At 36.6% G+C, this 19,643-nt stretch overlaps 1 protein-coding gene across 1 annotated transcript; it reads left to right on the top strand.

Annotated features, from left to right (window-relative positions):
* The first annotated feature begins 884 nt into the window (after nt 1-884).
* On the top strand, nt 885-19,404 carry LOC306863586 (leucine zipper transcription factor-like protein 1). The gene is made up of 10 exons (XM_079407009.1): nt 885-1,130; nt 2,808-2,932; nt 3,054-3,248; nt 11,654-11,711; nt 14,423-14,494; nt 14,627-14,692; nt 15,073-15,150; nt 15,809-15,985; nt 16,318-16,421; nt 18,214-19,404. The coding sequence occupies exons 1-10, from the start codon at nt 1,128-1,130 to the stop codon at nt 18,230-18,232; spliced, it is 897 nt and encodes a 298-aa protein (XP_079263135.1). The 5' UTR covers nt 885-1,127; the 3' UTR covers nt 18,233-19,404.
* The last annotated feature ends 239 nt before the right edge of the window (nt 19,405-19,643 follow it).

The following is a 19,643-nucleotide window of genomic DNA, read 5'->3' on the forward strand; positions in this document are numbered from 1 at the left end:
CATGTTAGTTAATCTATAACGGGCGATGGGCAAATTAGCCTAATGTTCTATTAGGGTCATTTATGAAAATATATTTTAAGACATCTTGCCATACCAAAAGTGGACATTTCTGTAGAATGACCCATTAACTAAGTATAAAATCCGACTTTTTACTTAAGTATCACATGGGTGTCATGCCTTAAAATATTTTATCTGTCTTTGTACATGAATTTAATAAAACGTTGTGAATTACTAATTATATCACTTTCATTGTACAGAACACAGCAAAGGAAACTTATATTATCAAAGAACATTATCATTTCATTATCAAGACTTCAGTCTCAAAAACTCCCATTATAATCACTGAAGCTGTTTGCATTGTGAAATTAATCGTAGGCACTTCTGCACTTTGTTGTTTCTGATAAGAAAATTCACCAGAGAATTCACTCAGCGAGCGTGCGCCCTGAACAAGACACCGCGTGTCAGCGAGTACTCATCTGAAAGTCTCTGATTGGCCATTGCATTCATAAGCTCAACAGAATCGTGTGTGATTGCTTATAATGCAGTACTGTAAAAACGCGTCTGTCTCTGGCTCAGCGCCGGCCAGCGAACTCAGATTAGAATTTAGCAACTGATGATTTGACGCACTGAACGATCTAATCACGCCAGTCCAGTGTGACTGTATCAATCCACTTGGCTCAAAAATCTGAGGGGGCACGTGCCCCCTTAGTTTGAATGGGCATGACGCCTCTGGCGATATGCACAAAAAATTATGCAAAGCGCCAAAAAATAAATAAATAAAATAAAAAACGAAAGAAGAAGAAGAAGAAAAATGAACGAACAAGTCCCCTTGGTTAAGGCTAGAAGGCATACAACAAAAACTACTGGGCATGCGCTCTCGCTCTAGTTTCGTTAGTAACGGAGTGACGTTGTTCTGTTTCCAAACGCGACCCAGAAGCACAACAAGGCTCTTCTCGCTTCTCGCTAACGTTCATTGCAAATCTTACAGTCCTTCACATCATTCCCAGTCTATTTTCATGACAGTACTTTTTGATATTCGAACCTTATGTTAACGCTCTATATTTAATTCTGGTGACGTTTATTGTTTTTCTTGCCACGTTAAAACTCTTCTGCTTCACCCTGCAGTAATGGTAAGTAGCTTAGCTAGCCAGCTAACATTAGCTGGAGGAAAATTAGAGAACAAATCATGCGTGTGGCTATATTTTACCAGTCTATTCAACTACATTTAATTTCTTAGCAATAAACTGATCTGATCTCTAAAATAAGCTATTTAAAGAGGGGACGTTAAGGGAAAACTAAGTTAGCTAGATCTATAAGATAACGTCTGATTGTAAAGTTATTAGGCCATCAATACCATTATTTATCTATTTATTCACTTGTTTACTTGATATTCTATTGTTGTTATTGTTATTATCACCATTGTTCTTTGTTGTATGTTAAATTTTTTGACGTTCTGTTATATTGTACCTGTTGATTCATTGGTTGATTCATTAAAAATTGCCACAAGCAATATCAAATCATTATAATTTAATCATCATAATTATAACATCATCATAATTTTTTTGCAGATCAAACAGTAATCACTCCCCTATACTATCATTACTGATATAATTAAACAGATTTGTTTTTCGTTTTAATTAAGCACTGCATGAATAAGATACGCCATATAGACAATAACTAATAATAATAGTCAAGTCACCTTTATTTATATAGCGCTTTTAACAATACAGATTGTGTCAAAGCAACTTTCCAACATTAAAATAGGAAAATAGTGTGTCAATAATGTAAAATGACAAGATTAAACACTCAATTTTCAGTTAAAGGCATTTCATTATTGAATTCAGTGATGTTATCATCCAGCTCAGTTCAGTTTAAATAGTGTCTGTGCAATCATGTCGACGATATCGCTGGAAATACGTTTTCCCAGCTAAGCAAGCCAGAGGCAAGGAACCAAAATTCCATCGGTGACAGAATGGAGAAAAAAACCTTGGGTGAAACCAGGCTCAGTCGGGGGAAACCAGGCTCAGCCCAGTTCTCCTCTGGCCAGACAAACCAGCAGTTCAATTCCAACTGCAGCAAAGTTATATTGTGTAAAGGACTCATCTGGTTCCCGAGGTCGTGTCCCGATGGCCGTCTAGGTGACGAGGTCTTCACTGGAGATCTGTCTCTGGGGCTCATCTAGGTGTCCTGATCTCCGCTGACGTTCAGGGCTGTAGAGGTCATCTCTAAGTGCTGATCCACCATCTGATCTGGATACGGACTGGATCCGGGTGACTGCAGTGACCATCTGATCTGGATACAGACTGGATTGGGTGGCTACGGTGACCTCGGAATAAGAACGAAACAGACTAATATTAGCGTAGATGCCATTCTTCTTACGATGTAACAAGTACATTGGGTGTTATGGGAAGTGTTCCCGGTTCTGGTTGACCTAATTAATGTAGCCTAACAATAATAATAATAATAATAATAATAACAACTATAACCATATAATAAATAATAACTAACTATTTTCTGTGCTTAAAATGACTACATGAATTGGAAAATTCACATAATTTCTATCACATGAACTTGCCATTTGAGTGTCTGATGTAAGGTTATTTAACATTGTATACATTAAACTTTTTTGAACATCTTTAAACCAGACATGAAAGTCAGCTTCAAAGTTGTAATGTGAACTTTACAATGAAATTCTTATAGTTATCAGTACAGTAGGTGTTAAAGTGTCATGTAACCAGAAGGAGGCGCTGTTTCTCTGTAGTATATTTTTTGCTTCAAAATTTGTCTTTCTTTGCCTTTACCTACAGGCAGATTTTGGGTTTAATGAGCATCATCAGAATGAGGTGATAAACTACATGCGCTTTGCCCGCTCTAAACGGGCACTGAGACTAAAGACAATCGACTCCTGCTTCCAAGACTTGAAGGACAGTAGGTGAGGGACTGCAGCCTATGTCACTTATGTATTAGCAGTAATTCTCTTTTAGCTACTGTTTTCAAATGTTCCTTTCGGACCCCCCCCCCCCCCCCCCTCCCCCTCTACATCCATATTAAAGGCTCATGGAGGAGACATATACGGTGGATGAGGTATCTGACATGCTGGACGGGCTGCAGGTGCTGGTGCGTGGAGAAGTGGAGATGGAACTCATAAACACAGCTCACACTAATGTGCTGCTCCTGCGACAACTCTTTTCCCAGGCAGAGAAATTCTACCTAAGATTGCAAACAGACATTTCTGAGCTGGAAAACAGGTGAGGAGATGGAAGAGGTTAAATGGTTAAGAGTTAAAGATTTAAAGTATGTTTACATCAAGAACAATGAAAACTCAAATGCTTTAAATTCAGCATAAAAACAAAAATCACCATATCTGTTTTCTAAGTGCATCTAAATGTTATAGTGAACAATTAATTTGTGCATACGCTATTTAATTAAATAAATTTTTTTAATTGACCTTAGGGCTGGGCGATAAATCGATTTTATCGATTAACTCGAATGTGTAGTTTATGTCGACTTGTTTGAATGAAAATTGTTTTTTCTAAAAGAAAAAAGAAAAAAAGATGTGTACTACAGAACTCCAATAAATATGAGATAGGAGATAAATATCGATACTTTCTCTCGCAGTTATATCATTAGGTAATCATAGTTGCAGGCATCAGGGAGCCGCTATTATGCATGGCATTGAAACTGCTTTTGAATGCACAATGGCTTTTTAGTTTCACTTTCGAGATTGGCGATCGCACGTACTCTGTTTTTACTATGGAGCAGCAGTAGCCTACTTACCACACATTTTACAAGATTAGATGTTTGTCATGGTGCTCATGGTCTGCAAATCATTCATCATCGTCCTGGGTCATCTCTCCTTACTCTATGTGGTAGGCTAAGTGAAATTTTATGTTCTGTAATGCAGTGTTTCCCATACATTGATTTATTTGTGGCAGCCTGCCACAATATCAAAACTGACCGCCACAAATAGATTTTTATTTTTTTTCAAAAAGCTTTGACTTCGTTGAATAAGCAAGCGTTGCACGTTTCAGAATCGAATTACGGTGCGGGTGTCTTTATATCACTGCATTTCTGAAGGAAACAGACTGTCTTCAGAAAATTTTGGATGTCATTTTCTTTCATCTTGTATAATGTCTGATAAAGCAGCGTTTGTGAGTAGAGCTCATTTGTGTACAGCGTTACCGGGGAAACCGCTATTTCTCCTGCTCTAAAAGCGCCTCCTGCTGGCAGATAATTAATTTGCATATATGCAGCCACAAATAAAGTCCAAGTCTGTGGAAAACACTGGTAATGTAACAGGCAACCGTTAGCAATCGTTATTTTTTTCCTGTGCCCTTCTGAATACTGAATATTTGTTTTACTGATAGTGTTGTAAAGCACTTTGTGACTCCTTGTCTGTGAAAGGTGCTATATAAATACATTTTACTTAGTTCAAATTATTAAATGGATGCCACCTTATTGGGACAATAAAGCCCTCCCTACCTACCCTAACCCTACCCGATACTTTTATTTTCAACTTTTTGATTATTTCCTTCATTTTTATTGAAAATAAATGCCTTTCAGATGCGATATGAGATTTGAAAAGGGAGAAAAAATGTTTGTTATAAGGCGGGCTCTAACTCGGGTCTATCGCGTCAAAAAGCATAGGCCTACGCCTTACCATCTTTGCCATCAAGGCAGGCTATTTGCACTTAGTGTAAATAGACACTCCATAAAGTTAGAACTTGTTTTGAACAATTTCTTTGTCATCTGCAGATTGATTTTAAGTAGGGGGGAAAAAAATCGATTTAAATCGTAAATCGGATTTTTTGTGAAAAAATCTGGGATTTTTTTTTCAGGCAATATCGCCCAGCCCTAATTGACCTTATAAAGCTTCATTATAATGTCAGTACTGGACCTTACAGTGAAAATGACAGACTTCTATCTGGTGACGTATGTGAGACTTCTCCAGTTATTTAGTTTGCTTAAACCCTACCCCTGCAAGCTTGCATTCTTCATTTTTTTTTCCAATAATCCATTACAATTGGATATCCGTCACAATACGGAAGAGAAGATTTGGTGATTATTTCTGTTTCATAGTAACTTTAATGCAAGAAACAAACCATCTTGTAATACAAATAAACAGGAGCATAACATGCTAAATAACTCTTACATGCTAAATTACTACTAAATAATTAAACAAATTAAACTAAATTAAACTAAATAACGCTTACTTATTTTTAAAAACCTATATATATATATATAGTCTATATCTATCATTTTTTTCTTTTTCTTTTTTCTTTTCTTTCCATGAATATGATGGTTGCTGGCATGGGGTTAAACTATTAACAAACAAACTGTTGCTTCTTACATCATAAAAATAGTCTTATATTTTGTATATAATTGTTTATTTAGTAGGTAGTCTTTTTAGTTTAAGTGTAATGTAAAAATACCCCATTAAATGGCTACTTGCAAATTAAAAACATACATTTTATTTGAGTTGAATGTATTTTATTGTGTAAAAGGCTGTGGTATAAGACACTTGCATAGCTAAGTCAAAAAGACTTTATTTCGATTTATTATTTTTTGTGAATTGCATACCTATTTCAAGGGGTGGGTTCAGCTTTCAGACATAGAACGTTTTTGAAAAGAATCTGCCAGTAGTAGACTTTATTGATATAAGTATTTAGGCAAAACTCAAAATGCATACTAATGTGGAATATCTACAAATTGTGAAAAGCTCAGAAATATAATTTTGACTGGATTTTATAAGCATGAATGGTGGAATGATGGTAGAACATACTTGGTCTATTGGGTTGTAAAGGTTTCTAGGTGCCACTGTAGACTGGCTTTTGGCTAGTAGAAGTTTGTTGAACCTCAAGGTGTAGCTTATTTTTTTGTGGCATGAACCAGGAATGGAGGAAGTTCATTGAAGAGATTCAGCTTGGAAACTACATACTGATGAACAAGAACTGGACTGTTACTGGTGGAGGAGAGAAACAGAAGGACAGAAGATGAGAGGTGGAATATTGAGGCACTTCAGTAACCTACGTCTTCACAAAGACATCTAGTGCTAGTCTGATAACAACGAATGCACACCGTTGGGGTACTGATTAATAAATCATTCCAACAGTTGCTACCATGCAGTCACTGCAAAAACCTGCACATCATAAACTGACCTATAACAAAGTTGTAGTGTAGTAATTGTTTATATTCATAACTCATTGTGCTAATCACTGGACTGAATTTGAATACTTTTGGAAGGACTTAGAATTGAAGGCAGAATGCTTTATTTCTCTCAAGAGATCAAATCTGCGAGGCAGGATCTGTCAGTAAATGTGACCCATGCCCCCACTCCACTGTCAAACCCACATACTTTCCACCACTCTGGTCGGGCCTGATGCTGAAAGGTCAACTGAAAGTCATACATTCACTCAAAGCAAGCTCATCACTTTGTTGATGATGAAGACATTTGAGAATACCATGTAACATCAGCCTAGGACATAGGTCACTAACAGGCGGACCGCGGTCCTGATCCGGACCCAAAAGCCGTCCCATACAGACCAGTCTACAGCCAAAACAGAAGGTTAAGATTTTCAGAATTCCGAATTCGTGAAGGCTTTTGAAATAATGAAATGAATAAATAAATACCAAACGCGAATTTAATAAATAAAATTTATATTAAGCACATCAAGGTCAGCTCTAGAGCCATTTGGGTGCAGTCGTGCGTGCAGTGATGAGAGCAAAGAGCGGTGCGCTGCATGTGCGCAGACAGATGAAACTCTCAGTGAGTGAAAAATTATGGCATTTTCAAAAATTAGGAAAGTTGACGGGTACTTAAAAAGTCTTAAATGGTACAAGAAAGCCTTAATTATGATTTCAGAAGGTCTTAAATGTGGGGACTGAGAGACAAGAATTGCGATTAAACTTAAAAAGGCTATTCATTCAATAAATATGAGCGCTGCACGTTTCAGATTCAGCTGCTGCGCTGCTTTGTGGAGTCTGTCTCTTGGGCTTGTGTACTGCCGTTCCGCTGGAAGAGATTCAAGATTCAAGAGTTTTATTTGTCACATACACAATTATACAGAGTATAACCAGCAGTGAAATGTAGGTCAGGTCCGCTCCAAGGACAGTGCAATTATAAAGAATACAAATATTAAGAAGAAGTACAAACATAAAATAAAATAAAAGATAAGATAAAATAAGATAAGATAAAAAAATATAAATATAAATGTGCAGGTCAGTATGTTGTTGACAAATAGTAATAAGAGGAATGTGCAAAAAATAATGTGCAAAAAGTTGTACAGGGTATTTGAATAGCAGCAATATGAGGTAGAGAAAAATTATGAATAGCTTATTGATATATGATATTTACATGGAGAAAAATTATGAATAGCTTATTGATATGGTGATATTACATGGAGTCAAGTGATATTATGACACAGAGTTAGAGTTTAGGAGCCTGATGGCCTGGGGGAAGAAGCTCCTCCTAAGTCTCTCAGTTTCTGCCATCAGGCTACGGAAGCGCTTACCAGATGGAAGCAAAGTTAATAGATGGTTACCAGGGTGATTAGAGTCCTTGATGATTTTAACAGCTCTATTTTTGCAGCGTTTGAGGTAGATGTCCTGCAGAGAGGGGAGAGCAGACCCTGAGATGCGCTCAGCTAAGCGCACAACTCTCTGTAGTGCTTTGCAGTCCTGATTGGAGCTGTTTCCATACCACACTGAGATGCACTGAGTCAATACACTTTCTATGGTCCCTGAATAGAAAGTTTTCAGGATTGCTGGTGAGACCCTGAATTTCCTCAGCTGTCGCAGATGGTACAGTCTTTGCCTGGCTTTCTTAACCTGTGTTTGGATGTGTGTAGTCCAAGTCAGGTTCTCGGAGATGTTTACACCGAGGTACTTGAAGCTACTCACCCTCTCCACAGGGGTCCCACTGATCCTGAGAGGAGAGTAGGGCTGCTGCTGTCTCTTCCTAAAGTCCATGATCAGCTCTTTAGTTTTCCCCACATTCAGAGAGAGACAGTTGTCCTGGCACCATGATGTGAGTCTCTCTACCTCATCCAAGTATGCGGTCTCATCGTTGTTGGAGATGAGGCCCAGAACCACAGTATCATCAGCGAATTTGACAATGGCTGTGGAGCTGTGAGAGGACACGCAGTCATGCGTGTAGAGAGAGTAGAGCAGGGGACTCAGGACACAGCCCTGTGGGGCTCCTATGTTCAGAGTGATGGCGTTTGAGGTGAACTGGCCAACTTTCACCACTTGAGGTCTGCCGGTGAGGAAGTCTTGAATCCAGTCACAGAGTGAGGAGTTTAGGCCGAGGTCTGTGAGTTTAGATGCCAGCTTGATGGGGACTATAGTGTTGAAAGCTGAGCTATAGTCAATGAATAGCAGCCTTACATAATTCCCATTGTTGCTGTCCAAGTGTGTGAGGGAAGAGTGGAGAACGTGAGAAATGGCATCGTCCGTGGATCTATTTGGGCGATAGGCAAACTGAAGAGGGCCCAAAGTATCAGGGATGGAGGAGCAGATGTGGCTCTTTACAAGTCTCTCAAAAACCTTCATGACTATAGATGTGAGGGCAACTGGGCGATAGTCATTCAGGCAAGAGGGTTTATTGTTCTTTGGCACAGGGATAATAATGGATTTTTTTAATGGAGTGGGAACCACGGAGGTAGCAAGGGACTCATTAAAAATGGAAGTGAACAAACCAGCGAGCTGATCGGCGCAGGACCTCAGAACACGGCCGGTTATCCCATCAGGACCGGCTGCTTTCCTGACGTTCACTATCTTTAACGCCTTCCGAACCTCATCCTCCGATACGGTGATTACAGGATCATCGCTGCTCTGCCTGCTGCTTTCTGACGTGCCGCCGCCGTTGCCATCGAAGCGGCTGTAGAAGATGTTTAACTCGTCGGCCAGCAACGGATCTGCTCTCACCTCCGCGGAGGATTTGTTTCCGAGGTCACAGATGGTCCATGGAACATGTCCCAGTCGACGTCATCAAGCGCCGCCTGCAGCATAGTCTCTGAGTGGGAGGACCAGCGCGTCACTACTCTCTGCACCGGAGGTTCCTGAACGAGCCTTTGTTTGTATCCCGGTGTTAGAAAAATTGTGGCATGGTCCGATTTGCCAAAAGCCGGTAGTGAGCGGGCTTTGTAGGCATCCTTGAACTGAGTGTAGCAATGATCCAGTGTGTTTGGTCCTCTAGTTGGACAGGATACATGTTGGTGAAAGTTCGGCATGACCTACTTGAGGTTGGCTTTGTTAAAGTCCCCCGCGATGATAAAGGCAGCGTCAGGATGTTTGTTGATGTAGCCGCTGAGCACATCGTGAAGTTTAGACAAAGCCAAGCCGGTGTCCGCCTGTGGTGGAATGTACACAGCAGTAACAATGATCGATGAAAACTCCCGGGGCAGATAAAATGGGCGGCAAATAATGGAAAGATGTTCCAGATGAGGCGAGCAGGAACATGACAGAATGGAGATATTCCTGGGATCACACCATTTCTTGTTGATCATGAAACATACTCCTCCACCCCTGGATTTACCGGCCTGTGCTGTTCTGTCCGTCCGAAAGACAGAGAAGTTATCACTCGGCATTACAGCAGTGTCCGGGACCGAGGATGAAAGCCACGTTTCTGGGAAGAGAAAATCAGGAAGAGGATGATTTTCCATTTTCAATCAGCCTGTACGTCTGCTGTTGTCAAAGACCAATGTGAAAACAACGCATGATTTTAAGCAGCAAACATGCAGAGTTGTAAATGTGAACTGGTGGATCAACAAGAAGATAATGTGTTGTAAAATGTAAACAATTAAGGCAGTAAAATATATTTATATATGTTATTTAATTAATATAATAGTTTATGTTTTTTGTGAAAGCCTGCATCTGAACTGTAAATCATGCTTTTTACAGTAATTTTATTTTATTTATTTATTTTATTTTTGTGCAGGTCTTAAAAAAGGTCTTTAAAAGTCTTGAAATTAAGCTTAAATATCTTGCATATACCCTGGCCTGGCAAAAACCATCAATTGTTTTTTAGAATTGTCCGGACCTCGGCTGGTGAGGAGGGTTCATTACTGGACCTCAAGCCATTTTAGTTGAATACCCCTGGCCTAGGACATCTAATCTATATAATAAATTTATAAAAATGTATGAAGTTCCAAATGTATGTTTGGGAGGAGCCTAATCAGTCAGTCCTGTCAATCATCATTACAAACCTATATAAGCAGCACTCATTGCACCGTCTTAGTGTCAATTCTTCCGGCTTCCCTACACCTCCCATCTCCTCCTCTATTTCTGTTATTTTCCTAGGTTGTACCGCAATTGGTGGTTGAACTTTTCATGTGAATTTGGAGGTGCATGTGTGTGCATGTGTCTTATCTTTTGTGTGAATTATTATTGAGACCAATCTAATTCCACTAGTGTGCCTCGGCAAAATTTTGGGGTCAAGTCAAAAATGTTGAGAACCACAGCTTAAAGGGACAGTTCACCTAAACATGAAGTCTGTCATCATTACCTTCATCTGTATTGAAACCATGTTTTTCCTCAACCTTCACTTTTATCCTCACACAAATCATAAAACATATAACTTTTGAAGACTTGTAAAAAGTCAAATGGACTACAGTAAAAATTACAGACACAGATCTGAGAGAACTAAGTAGCATTTACACACTTAAAAACTGTATTCTGTAATATGTTTCTTGTGCAGTATGTTCGTGTTCAAGTGTGTTTTATCTCTTTTAAATACGTAAACAGCTGTGTGTGTTTGTGCATGATCCTCCCTCCTTGATACATCAGGGATGGGCCTCACACAGAGGGAAAACACCCATATTTGCACGTCCTATGTGTACACACCGCAATCTTCACAGACTGTGCACACAGCTAAATGTTTGCCTACCACAAACTGTTTTCACAAGGAGAAGGAGGGGCTTTATTTTTCCTTTTAGAACCGTGTAACTGACATGTATGTGTTTTTTAGAGCTTTCAGATGCTCTTACTCTCTTTCCTTTCTTTGACTCCACCTACAACCGAGAGTCTGAGCAGGTGCAACTGACTTTGTCATTTTCTGTAGCTTTGAGATATGTATAAACTTTTTTTCTGCATTTAGAATAGTCTTACACTTTTCCCCACATAATTAAAAAATACACATTTTCTCATGTTGAGGTCATTTTGAAGGACATGTATTCGTTCCTTCATATTTTTATTTTTGTTTTAACTGGAGTGGAAGACTTAAATGGACTAGTAATAGTTATATTGACTACTTCAGCGATATCAATGACAGTTTTTTTTTTTTTACATTTCTGAAGCTTGAAAGTCCCTGTTCCCATTCACTTGGATTGAATGTATGGAAAAGGGCAGCTTGGATATTCTGCTAAATATCTAAATGCTATACATATATACGTATACATGTAAATATACAGATCATACACACTTCTCCTTCCTTATATATATATATATATATATGTATATATATATATACTATAAGATAGGAGAAGTGTGTAGCCTTATGGTTTGACTCCTTAAAAGTCAATTATAAGTAATTATTATTAGGTTATCTCTAATTAGATGATCTTCAATCATCTGTTGTGCCATATTCATAATGAATCCTTAAATGTCTCTCATTCCCTGTTTTAATTTTAATTTTTTTTCCTTCTTATCCTATTAGAGAATTACTGGAGCAAGTAGCTGAGTTTGAGAAGACTGATTTCAAAGCCAACAACAAGGTGAGCTCATTGCAGGTCTTGACATGACACATTAGTCTCTGATAGGTGTAGTCAGTTATTTTTGTAGCATATTATATATGACATCTGCAGCCTGCACAGAATTCACTCATTTTGCAGGTTAATGTGTGAAATACATCTTTTGTCCTTCTAGACTGTCATGGCCAGTGTTGGGGAAAGTTACTTTTAAAAGTAATGCTTTACAAAATTGCATTATTGCCGCAAAAGTAACTAATTGTGTAACGTAGTTACATTTTATGGAAAGTAATGCCCTATGTTACTTTTGAGTTACTTTTTAAATCTGGGAAGGACTTGCTTGTTTGATTTTGACAAATGTAAAAGCTCTTTTCACAACAAAAGTTAAATGAATATGCCCCAAGCTGAAAGAAATGTAAATTCATGTCTGTACAGCTCAAACAAATTGCATGAAGAATATTACACAGGAGAAGAAAGTTCAACACTATTCAGCAATAACAAAAATGTGTCATAATAAATAATAATAAACACAAATGTGTCATTTTTGCTTAGAATGGTTGAAGTGGATCATTGAAGGTCAGTAGCAAAGACTTTGGTTAATAAAATGAGATTAAATATATAAATGATCTTTGTCTTATTTAACATTTAATTATTGCAGGTTTCTATAATATTCTGAGTTTGCATTTGACTGTTTTATTCATTTTGAGGAATACTGAATATGTCATTCTGTAAATACATGTTCATATTTAGTCTAGAACTACAGTAAGCATCATGTTCACCGAGCACGCACAATGCCTCTGCACTTACTCCTGATTTCTCTCAACATGGCAATATGAGAGCAGTCAGTTAAGACATGGGAAACAAAGTAACTCTGTTACTTATTTGAAAAAGTATAGTTTAATAAAAGTAATCTGATTACGTAACTTGCATTACTTGTAATGCCTTACCCCCAACACTGGTCATGTGATGTGATGTTCATAATTATAGCTTTTCATGCTAATCTTAGAATGATAGCAAATAAAATGTTCAAAACAAAACTTCCCTTAAAATTCCCTTAGTATCTTGTAGGGGTGACCCCGAATAGTCGACGATTCGATGTTTCGATAGGAGGAGCCTGACTCCCAATCTCACAGTCGAATATTCGTGGGGTGTTATGATCATGCCATTTTGGCTATATGGGGGTGCTCAAATGTCTTCTTTCGCATAGAACTACCTGTTTTCTCCCAATAAGTTGATATACAGCCTATTTAAATAATGTTGTAAATAAGAATCTGAAAAGAAATAAGCTTTAGATAAATATTTTAACGTGCGCGAATAAATCTAACCACCCCTATAGATTTAAGTTTCACTTTCCATATTCCGTGACTGACAGAGGAGGATCTTGGCGGCAGGGATTTAAATCTTTAACAAGACTCAAATTGACACAGCCAGAGTGAAAAACTGGATTTTTTCGATCAGATAGGGTACAAGTGATTTCAAAACATTTCAGTCGGTTTATATATATCACGTATAGTATTATTTATCTTGTATATCTCATTTGGTTGAGTTGGGGTAAAGTGCTTCATTGTAGTACATCTCGGCAGTGCGAGCAGTACACAACAATGCAGAGTATTAATAAGTATGACTGGGACTATCATATACATAACATTATAATGAGAACACTAATAAAACGCTGTGAAATTTTAGAGTTTAGTTGCCGTGTTTTTGCACGTTGAATTCAGAGCCGCGCAGACACGTTCACTTCTGCATTCAGCATTTTGTGCAGATAGCCAAGTTGTAATATTAACGTTATGTTGTATAAATAACAAAGCGTATTCTATATGAGATAAATGATAAGTTAAATCCCATTGATTAAAAACCTGCTATCAAATGCTTCATTCTACTGGTCATCTTTAGTGTTCGCAGCTCAAAACAGAAATGCAGAACAATAATAACTGTCATATACATAACGTTATAATGAGAACACTATTGTTAAAAATATTGTGAATTCTTAGGGGTTCGCTAACGTTTAATGGCCTGGTTTCACAGACAGGGCTTAGACTAAACCAGGATTAGGCCATAGTTCAATTAGGACATTTAAGTCATTTTTATAAACGTGACTTAGACAAAAACATTACTGGTGTCCATCTTGAGACAAAACAAAGGCACTGATATATTTTAAGATCAGTCAGTGCAAGTTTCTTTCAGTTGAAACAGCTCAGATTTACATTTTAGTCTGGGACTAAGCTTAAGCCTTGTCTGTGAAACCAGGGGAATGTTAACTATCTTTTAATCAAACGATAAAACATTATTTTTGTATCTGCAAAGCATCCATTACACATTTTCCCTGTGTGTTAACGTCAGTAATTATGACTGTCAATAGTCTGACTTGACTCTTGGTAATGCATTTTGCCCCCCGCCCCCAAACTTGTGATTCGACTATCGGCAAGATTCAAAAATTCCGATTCGACTATGAAAATCCTTAGTCGGGGACACCCCTAGTATCTTGTCATGGTCACAAATTCATGGGTTCAACATAAAGATTATGCATTTAAAGACCCCATGAAATGCATTAAGTTGAGTTTATTTAGCAATTTTTTATGAGTACGTCAGATGAGCAATATTAATGGCTTCAAAGCTAATAAACCACAACACTCAAATTTTTATTTTGTGTTTTTCATAAAAATGACAGTACTATATGACAGTACAATGTCTGTTCATGGTGAACTACATTAAGCATCTATTTTATTTGCTTTTAGGTAAATCAGGAGTCTAGTAAGCCAAAATTAGCACCACTGAATGAAGGAGGTGTGTCTGAACTACTCCAGAAGGTATATATATGTATATATATATATATATATTTTTAAATGTATTATTATTATTTATTTATTTATTTTGAACAAATAAAATATGTACACAGGTTCTGTATATAAAGAAGTTCTTTTTTTAACTTTCTTTTTTAGGAGATTTCCAGACTACAAGAGGACAATGACAAACTGAAAGCTAGACTCAGAACGTTGGAATCTCAGGTGAAGAAATGGTGATGATGATGATAATAATAATAATAATAATAATGTTTAACTAAAAATAGTAAAAACTCAGAATATCTTTACTAAATTAGTAAACTTCATATATACTGTGGTGGTCCCTGAAACGTATTAAAAACTAGCATATATATATATATATATATATTAAATATTTTGCTTTAAAAGTGTGCTTACGTTTAAAAACTTTAAAAGTTGTGCTACGTTTCTTTAAATAAAAGTAATTTAAGAAATTTAAATTTGATATTTTGTATCTAATGCAATAACATTAAGACATTTTTAATTTTGACAGTGTCTAAATAGATTTAGGGGCCCTTTTATTGTACATTATTTTGTGTGTTGCCTTTATAACTGTTGTATTGTAGGCCATGAGTGCTCTGGATGACAAGTCAAAAGCAGAGAGAGCCTTGAAAGACCTTCAGAAGAGCCAAGGAGATCAACAGGTATAAAAGCCCAGGTATAATTTTTTTTCCGTGTTCTGCTCTGTCTTGTGCACAGCTGTAGCTGTGTCCACGCAGATTTTAAAGTATACTCAACCGTGGATGAACAGGTTCGACACACACACAGTACCACTTAGTGGACTTGTTTGGTCTCAACATTCACCACGCGTCTGCACTGTTGTATACAGATCGTCTGCACAGACATCACAATTGGGCTGCATGTGGACGATGTGTTCGGATGTCCGCAGACACTTCTGATGATGAAAATTGTGTTATGTAAAGTCTTCCATGTAAAGCGCTTTGAGTACCCAGAAAAGCGCTATATAAATGTAACAAATTATTATTAATATTATTATTATTATGTGGAACACGGACTGCCAGAGTATACTTTGGGCTTTAAATACTGTATATCACTGACTGAGCCAAACTGGCAATTTTAGCCTGTGGGTAATATGACTTACTTACAACTTGTTTTTCCTCACCTATTGTTGTTTTTTTTATATAACTTTCTGTTTGGCTTCATGGAAACTCTGTGGTATGTGCTGTTTTAATTTTATTACAAAGTGTACAGTATGATATATGCCTGTAATTAATTTTTTTTTTGTAAATTGTACACAACAGTATAATGACAAAATATTTAAAGTTTTTTTTTTTTATATAGTCTGCAATACTTGCTCAGGAGATAACAAATCTGGAAGGTACAGTTGCAGCGATGCAGGCTGACTTTGAAGAGACCCTGAATACCAACGTTGCTTCTCAGAAAGACCTGCAGGACTGCCTAGTATCTGCTAAACATGACCTGCTCCGTGTCCAGGAGCAACTTTCTCTTGCTGAGAAGGTACACTTATTCAGCACTGTAGCACTTATCAGACACTAATCTCAATTTCTGATTGTTCACAATGAAATCACATTGCAAAAAACAGATACATATTCAGTTTATTTCCACATATGAAAGTCAACTTTAACCTATAAAAACACTGTTGAAGTCTCGTTTACAGACCTATTCGATTCATTATTTCAAATAATTTATTTACTTGATTAATCGAGAATTATTAATGACAGTAATTATTATTGTTCATATTTATTGTTTACAAACGTATATGTTTGTAAATATATAGATGAAGGTTGATGTGTTTGTTTAATCATATTATGCTTATTTTATCCATTAAGGAACTGGAGAAGAAATTTCAGCAGACAGCTGCTTACCGCAACATGAAGGAGATTCTCACTAAAAAGAATGAACAGATTAAAGATCTGAGAAAGAGATTACAAAGGTACAGTTTCTCTATTATTACTAGTGTTGTCACGATACTGGAATTTCTAACTTCGATACGATACCTTGAAAAATATCGATACTCGATACCATTTTCGATACCACGGAGAAAAAAACTGCCACAATATTAAGGGGGTAATTTATAAATGTAACAAGTCGAGAACATGCGGTATATTTTACATGAACAAAAAAATGTCTTGAGGTACTGCATTTGTTGATTTATTTATTAATATTTTATTAATCTTAGTTAAATGTTAATTGAAATTAACGTTTACTAATACATGTACTAATTAAAATCCAAAGTTCTATTTGTTGATATTCTCATTTGCTTCATAACCAAAATATTTCCAGATATAGGGCCCTATGAAATCCGTTTTATTTTTCCCCAAATTCCGTAAAAAAAATTTCTACATTCAATTTTTTCCATTTTAATTTTTCTGTATTATTTCCGTTTTTTCCCGTTTGAATTTTTCTGGACTCTTTTTTTTTTTTTTAATGGTCAAATTAAATGCTATTAATCTAAAAGCATGTCTAATTCATTAAAATCATGAAAATTATACAATTTAACATTTAATTTATTAAAAGTGTAACAAAAATGACACGTTTAGGGCCGTATGAAATGTTTTATTTTTTTCTCACCTTATGTTTTATTGTTACCAAATTCTGTGTTTTAGCATGTCTATTAGGCTATTTGAATGCATACAAACAATTTTTATTTATTCTTACAGTAGCCTTATGAAATGTGTTTTCCACCTCAGAAATTCTGTGTTGTGTATTTAAATTTTACTGGATATCAGATGAAGACATAAAACAATTTTAATTAATTTATATTTGAATTAATGAAAATTAAACATTTATATTTTTGGCAAATGAAGGGGATTTACTATTAAAATTAAAATATTTTGTGATTATTTCTTTAAAAAAATTAACAGTAGTAGTAAGTAGTAGTATTATGTACATTCTACTAAATAATAGTAATATAGCCTATTTCTGGCACACGGTCTTTAATAGGCTAAGTTAAACCAAACTTTTATTTTGACGGGTTGCCGTGAATACTTCTAAAGTTCTGTGTGTGTATGATATGATGCTAGTTTTACTCAAATTAAATGGTAAAATGTTCGTAAAGTGCCTTTCAGATCAGTTCTGGAGATATTGTTGATGTATTTATGTCCTCATTGAGACGGCAGACGCTGAAATCACCGCGAGCGCCACATTAGTAAACACAACCGCACGTGCAGCACATTCACACAGAGACGCGCAGAACATGCAGGATTCATATTTAAATCTACTTTTGCAGCTTAATGTTTACAGATACTAGTCCATATCGCGATTTGATTTAAGTGTAATGACCTACTTTTGATTAATTCATCCAAACTTTGACAAATTCCGTGACATTCCGCGTTAAACTGTAAATTCCGTTTTTATGACTGGATTCCGTGCGCGTTCTTTACATCGCGGAGATCATAGATCCCTACAGATAGCGCTCCTGCTGTGTTCTTTAACAACCAGAGCAGTCATCTTTCTATTCACTTCACTTTTGCTATTTAACCAGAGCGAAGGAGATGAGTGCGGTCACGTGTGGTGCTTGTCCACGCGCCTTTGGAGAGAAGTGAAAGTGACAGCTCGGCTAGTATCGGTGTATCGATACTTCGGGAAATTAATATTGGTACCGTTCAGATATTTCAGTATCGATTTCAACACTAATTATTACTATCACTGAAATGTTGTGAGGAACTGCCTTTGATTTAAATTAAATATATTAATGAATTTGTTGTATTATGTCCCCTCCTCAGGTATGAATCAGATGAGTGAATTTTAACCCACAAGGACACACATGAAGAGGTCAACAAAGATTATCACCACTGGATCTGATGTATCAGCTACAACTTGTTGTATGGTTTACAGTGGATTAGAAATATTATTTGGACATTCACACTACAATTACTTAGTTATTCATCACCTCTCTGTATTTTTCAGTATTTACAGCTGGTTACCTGTAACAGTAAGTTTTTGCAAATACCGTCATATATTTTGTGGGTTCGATTTGCTTAGGAGGAAATGTCTTGTCATAGCTTTGCTCCCTTCTTTACTGTAAGAATACAGCTCGACACTCAAACATTGTTTCAAAGAACTACATATCTGTGCATTATAATAATAATAATGAATTATTTCTGTTTTATGTTTGTATGCATACATTAATCTCATTAATCTATTAGGAGCTTTAGCAAGTATATAACCTATACAAAAATGTGTCTGTATATAATTTTATAATTAATTACAACCCCATGTGTAATGCATAAATAGGCATCAAAAAAGTTTTTATTTTTATTTTAAAAAGTTTGTAGTGAAAATGTTTTTGTTAAAGGAATAGTTCACGCAAAATTAAAATGTACTCACCCCCAAGATGTAGGATAAATTTAGCATGACATCACTTGCTCAGCAATTTAATGTGAATTCTCCCAGCATTTAATGGGTGTCATCAGAATAATATCTTAAACGGCTGATAAAAACATCACAATAATCCACTAATACAAATAACTCTAGTCGATCAATTCATGTCTTGTGGAGTGAAAAGCATTTTTGTAAGAAACAAGTCCATCAAGGCATTTTACCTTTAAACCATCACTTGTGGCCAAAAACAAGTGCATAATCCATAAAAATGCTTCCTTCAGTTATAACATCCATCCCCCGTTGTCCTCTCACATCAAAATCTTCCAACATATTTGTTTAGAATGGTTTTAGGCCCCGTTTACACTAGTGCGTTTTTGTTTTAAAATGGTGTTTTAGAATGAAAACGATCCCCGTTTACACTGGCGTTTCCGCTGCGTTTCAGAAACGATCTCTGTCTACACTACACAACCTAAAATGCATGTCACATGACTATTCATGCAGGTACAACCATAGATATGTATAGGTAGATTCCCTATTGTTTAGATGGCGGACGCATCTGCGTGCTTGGAGCGATTGAATGAGAAATCTACCTATACATATCTATGGGTACAACAATGCATGATGTTATTGTTTACACGGTCGTCAAGGATACACAGTGCGAATGTGGGCAGCCACTCCATCGTTTTCAAAAGTCTCCGTTTACACTGAAATGCAACCCCGGAGTTTTCAAACTAAAACAGGGTCTGCAGCGTTTTCAAAAGTCTCCATTTTCAACCTTGAAAACGCCGGAATAGTGTAAACGATAGGTGTAACCGTTGCAAAAGTTATGCAT

This window comes from Barbus barbus, assembly GCF_936440315.1.
Source record: "Barbus barbus genome assembly, chromosome: 44".
Classification (NCBI taxonomy): domain Eukaryota; kingdom Metazoa; phylum Chordata; class Actinopteri; order Cypriniformes; family Cyprinidae; genus Barbus; species Barbus barbus.